Source organism: Phyllostomus discolor, chromosome 6, assembly GCF_004126475.2.
Source record: "Phyllostomus discolor isolate MPI-MPIP mPhyDis1 chromosome 6, mPhyDis1.pri.v3, whole genome shotgun sequence".
NCBI classification, from domain to species: Eukaryota; Metazoa; Chordata; class Mammalia; order Chiroptera; family Phyllostomidae; genus Phyllostomus; species Phyllostomus discolor.
Window position 1 is genome coordinate 160,687,343 of NC_040908.2, and position 6,000 is coordinate 160,693,342.

General features: G+C 38.5%; 1 protein-coding gene across 1 annotated transcript; it reads left to right on the top strand.

Annotated features, from left to right (window-relative positions):
- Positions 1 to 4,067: 4,067 nt before the first annotated feature.
- On the top strand, positions 4,068 to 5,006 carry LOC114500298 (olfactory receptor 5B3-like). The gene has a single exon (XM_028516949.1). It carries the CDS (start codon positions 4,068 to 4,070, stop codon positions 5,004 to 5,006), a length of 939 nt encoding a protein of 312 aa, XP_028372750.1.
- The last annotated feature ends 994 nt before the right edge of the window (positions 5,007 to 6,000 follow it).

Below are 6,000 nucleotides of genomic sequence, written 5' to 3' on the forward strand. Positions count from 1 at the left end.
GCCATTATGCAGAGGGGACCATGCAGCTGGGGCAGTGGAGAGAGAACTATGCAGCTTTTCCAGAGTGGGGCTCCCTGTAGTTTTAGTAGGAGGATACAGCACCTGACTTTAGCAGAGAACCCGGCCACACAGCTGAAGGTGCTGGGAACCCAGGGAGGCCTTCCAGAGAGATGGATTACTGGGGAGAACTGGGGGCTGCCGGACCCACAGACTTCTATTTTTCTTTTTTTGAGATATGGTACCCCATACTGAGCAAAGGGGTGAAGGAAGGACTGTGTATTTGTGGATATTTTAATGTACTTTGGGATTTTGATGAAGACATTAGGTCACTACTATAAGCTTGTATAGCATTGAATAAACATTTCCTTTCCTTTTCAGAAATGTCTGGCATTGAGAGACGTCTTTCCTCTCGCAGCGGACATAAAGAACCTGGGGGTTTCCTTTCAGGTAATAGTATATCCTCAGTACTTCAAAATGGAACCATGTTTGCAAATAAGATTTTTGCTGATTTAATTAGGTAAGATCAAGTCCTAATGGAGCTACTAATCTTGGAATCCAGTATAACTCCTGTCGTTTTAAAAAGGAAAAGTCTGGGAGGTGACATCAGAGGGATGGTGGAGTGAGAGGTCTCCTTAGCCTCTGTCTTTGAGGTTTCGACAATTTGAACAGACACAACTGAACAAAGAATTCCCTGCTCAACACACAAACAGCATGCTAAGTGAAACAGGCCAGACAGAAGAGCTATGTAGACTAGGCTTTTATTTATAGGACATTCTTGCAAAGGCAAAATTATTTGGACATTAATGTTAGTGGCTGGGGCAGTGTGTGGGAGAGGGAGTTGATCCCCAAGGGAAACTGAGGGTTTTTGTTTGATCATGGAACTCCTCTATGTGATGATTTTGTTCATGACTACATGACCATATATATTTGAGCAAACCTGAATATTTATACACTAAAAACTACAGATATTATTGTTGTCTGTAAATGATACTGTAATTAGAAAATAGAAAAGAAATGAGCAGTAACAAGTAATATGAAAACATGTGCACCCTCTTCATATCCAGCTCAGTTCTTACAGGTAATTTAGTTGCTTCTTTTTTTAGAACTTGGGATGAGAGGTTTATAGAAGACATCATGGGAGACATCCCCAAGGAATCACATGTCTCTAAGGCTCCTTGTAGTTCCCATGAGTTTGCCTCTGAAATCCCAATATGACTCAACATGAAATCATTTTGAAGGGAGCAGATTGCGTGCTCTGGTGCCTTGGCTATCATTTACTTATGTGAACGGTAATCATTGCTAGTGCATGTGGGCCTTTCCTCTACCCCTGATGTGAGGATTTGCTATAAGCCTGCAGTGGTAGCCAGGGAAAACATCTCTAGATGAATCTTGCATGGATTGATTTTAAAATGATTACCCCTCTTTGTTTTAAATGGCTTTCTTAATTTGCTACTTACCAACACTTCTGTAAACTAAAAGAGAGAGGTAATTCTATTCTTTATTTTATTCTTTATTTTATTCTTTAGAATTAAGGAGAAGACAAGAGGTTCCTCCAAAACACAGTGAGAATAAATGGTGGATTCATGACTTGTGCTCAGTTTTGTGACTTCATGTTGGGGTTTCCTCCACCTTTAATTGTCTTAAAGATCTTGGAATCTTTCCCCAGTACCTGATAGACAACATCACTGGTAGTATATATGTATATTGTTCCATGTCTGGATCAGATTTCAGAAGCACTATTCAGGATTGAGTGTTCCTCCCACTGCAGGAGCAAGGTAAGCTTCTACATTTCATACACATTGTTAGTGAGAACTGTCATTTATGCAAAATCCATGGGACAGTTGTACCTACTATGAGTTATTTGAGCACACAGCCAGGTGTTTTGAACTTTTTTTTTCTAAAACACAGAGTAGGGTTTAAATGTCAAAACTTCAGTAAGAAGTATAGTGATACTTATGGAATATCATTTAGTTGCTTTCCTAGAAAAGATTAGTCAAAGACAAAGGTAATGCTATTATTCAGTGAGTCTTAATTCACCTTATATACTCTCTGTTGTACTTTCACTGGAGGTTTAATAAAAGCACAAGGGATCGGAAAACCTTTCTTTTAAACCACAGAAGTTCTGTAATTGAATCAGCATGATCCATTGTACTCTTTTCCCATAATCTCATCCTTACTACAATGGTACAAACACATGTACAAATGTTGATGGTGAAGTGGCTAAGGGTATAGGCTTTTGATTTGGTCACAGATGAATTTAAATCATGAATCTTGAACTTTCCTCTTCTTAGCTGTGCAAATATAGAGCTTTACATAGCTTCTCAAGTCCACATTTGTCTTAATGGTGAAAAGGGAATTATAATATGACCTACCTTAGAACATTATTTTGAGGATTAAACAAAGAGTTGTGTTTATTTAAGTACATATATGTACAATAACTAAATATAATTACATATACCCATCAATTTGATTATTGTTTGTAGAACATAATATATTCCACAAGAGGTTATGGTTGTCAGAGGTTGACAAACTCAATCACTTTAGGGGCCAGGCTTGTCCTGAGAAGATATGAGAGATTTAGGACAATGGTGGAAAACAATGACTAGTGCAGGATGGGTGTGCTTCTAAAGACCTCAAAATCAAAATAAAAAGTTTGGAAACATGTTTTCACTCAAGAACAATTATACAAAAAATTAAACATGAATCTCACTACCAAAGCAAACCTGGAAGCTAAACAAATTAGGAAATTTCAACCCAGATTTCTCTGATTGCGCTCTAGGTTGCGAGTAACAGGAAAAAGAATAAGTTTAAGAAAGAAGGATGTTTGCAAGCTGAAACATTGATTGCAAGGAAGAATTCAGCACAATAATGGTTCACATGGAATTGCTGGACCAGACAGTACTATGCGTGAAGCAAAGAACTGGAGAAACTGAAGACAGAAAATCTCAGTGGAGCCAGGGTGTGAGAAAAGACAAAGTGAAGAGGAAGGCTTTAAGACTTAAACCCCTTGAACACCTGAAGACCTGCAGGTCGCTACCCGTTTTTCCTAAACCAACATAAAGACAGTCATACCATCCTGGCAGTAATATTTTAGCTAGCACTCATCAGACAGTGCCAAATGCAGAGTTTCCTTGTTTTTTTTTTTTTTTTTAATGTACTACCTGATTTAATTCTCACAAGAACACTATAAATGAAGTAGATCTTATTACTGTGTTAATTTTACAGATGAGTATATAAGGTTCAGTTGTTAGGTTAGGATTAATGATTCCTACGCAGCAAACAGTTGGGCTAATACACACCTCAGCCCAGAGTCCAAGCTCTGTACCAGATGCTTTGCCTTCTCTTCAGAATTGAATCTCTTAGCTGTGTATGTTCCTACCCTATAAATCTCTCAGTTATGACACTTTGAAGCCCCAAGCACTGAGTTTAAACCAAGGGAGATGAGGGGTAACTGTACATTGAGTAGAATTCAATTTGATGTAAATGCAATTAAGACCATTAGACTTAGGAACCACTGAGTCTGGATGCAAGGGTGAGCTTGGATCCAAGGAATGGCTTGTCAATTAATATTTGTTTGGATATAAAAAATTACTCAGCCTGTTGTGCAATCTAATATAAATGGAGGTAATAACAAAGTAAACATAATATTCTTAAAAGGACATAATGTACATACTTTTAAAGTGTATTGAGTTGTTTCTGACAGGTGAGCAACATGCAAGTATTTGTTTTCACTAGGCTTTGGAAAAGTTCTTTGACAGGTACTTTCACTGTGGATAAGCCTTTCTTCGAGTTATTCAATTTTCTATATCTCAATTTATAACCTTATGAACTTCAAAATTAGAGAAATTTTCCTTAAAGATCCTTGAGATTCAACAACATTTAAACATATATATAATTAATGCACTTTGTTTTCTTATGAAGCCCATACTTTGACTGGAGAATCTTGAATTACAAGTTATTGCTATAACAATATTATACATGTTGCATGAACATTTCTTGATTTAAGTGTCTTTTTCACTGTTTCATTGTTGTCCTAGCAACTGAGCATTTTGTGATTCTCCACAGTGATGGAGAACATTACGGAACTGACTGAGTTCATCCTCCTTGGACTGACCAATGACCCAGAGCTGCAGGTGCCCCTCTTGATCATGTCCACTGTCATCTACCTCACCACAGTGATTGGGAATTTGGGAATTATGGTGTTGATTCTCTTGGACTCTCATCTCCACATTCCCATGTACTTTTTCCTCAGTAACCTGTCTCTGGTGGATTTGTGTTACTCTTCATCTGTCACTCCTACAGTCATGGCTGGATTTCTTGTAGGACACCAGGTCATCTCCTACAATGCATGTGCTACTCAGATGTTCTTTTTTGCATCCTTTGGGACTGTGGAAAATTACCTCTTGGCCGCCATGGCCTATGACCGCTATGTAGCAGTGTGCAAACCCCTACATTATACCACCACCATGACAACTGGTCTGTGTGCGAGTCTGGCCATAGGTTGCTATGTCTGGGGGTTCCTGAGTGCCTCCATCCACATTGGGAACACATTCAGCCTCTCTTTCTGTGAGTCTAATGTGGTCCATCACTTTTTCTGTGACATTCCAGCAGTCATGGTTCTCTCTTGCTCTGATACACATGTTAATGAGCTGGTTCTCCTTTATGTAGCAAGCTTCAACATCTCTTTTGCACTTCTGGTTATCTTGACTTCCTACATGTTCATATTTATCACCATCCTAAAGATGCACTCATCTTCAGGGTATCAGAAGGCTCTGTCCACCTGTGCCTCCCACTTCACTGCAGTCTCCATCTTCTATGGGACTATCATCTTCATGTACTTTCAGCCCAGCTCCAGCCATTCCATGGACACAGACAAAATCACATCTGTATTTTATACAATGGTCATCCCCATGCTGAACCCCCTGGTCTACAGCCTGAGGAACAAGGATGTCAAGTGTGCACTCCTAAAGGTAGCCTTAATGGCAAAACTGTCTTTAGGATTATGATTTAAGCCTTGTGCAATGCACAGTAAGCTACTTTCATTAAGAATACAAAAAATAAGGTCCCAAAGTAGTCTCCTTACCCATTCGAAAGTCTCTTGTCTTAAATAAGAAACATTATGCTCAGAAATGTACCTGAGCAGGAAAGGCTAAGATGTGTTGGGGTTCACTTGTCAAAAACCTTCTTAAGGATATTTTTTATTTACTCGTTCAACATGCACTTTTTTTTTGTAACAGCTCAATGCAAGCACTCATAAAATAGGGCCACAAAGAAGACCATGAGCAAAGTGCACTCTTGTGCCCCAGGAGGATACCTGCATGTTCAAATAGAAACCAATAATGTTGTACATTTTGCTTCTGGAAATGTTTGGAAATGTTTAATGCTGATATTTTATGTCTAGTTTTGTGATTTAACTGATCTTTTTAAAAATATTTTTTAAATATGTTTTATTGATTATGCTATTACAGTTGTCCCCTTTTTTTCTCCCTTTTATTTCTCTCCATGCTTTTTGCCCCCTTGCACCATATTCCCTCCATCAATGTTCTTGTCTATGGGTCATACATAGAAGTTCTTCCGCTTCTCCAATTACCATACTATTCTTAATATTACTTCCCCATTCTTTTACCCTACTTCATCCACACTGATTTTCTTCCTATATTTTAATGTGACAACACCAAACATGTTTGTGTTTCAGGGCATTTGTACGTACTCTCCGCTATGTGGAATGTTCCCTTACTGCATTAAGGTTGGTGCTTAAATATTACTCTTTCTTGACCACTTTTGTAAAATGGTCATTGTTTATTTCCATGCAGAATATCCTTTCCCTCTGACTTATTTTTTTAAAAAAATTCTCTCCCATTTTGTTCATGACCACAGACAAGAAAATATGGATCAGAATGAAAGTGACCAGAGGTGGGGAGGGGGATAATGTTGGAATGAAGAGGAAGAGACTAGGCAAAGAACATGTATGAATGACCCACGGACATGGACAGCACATTG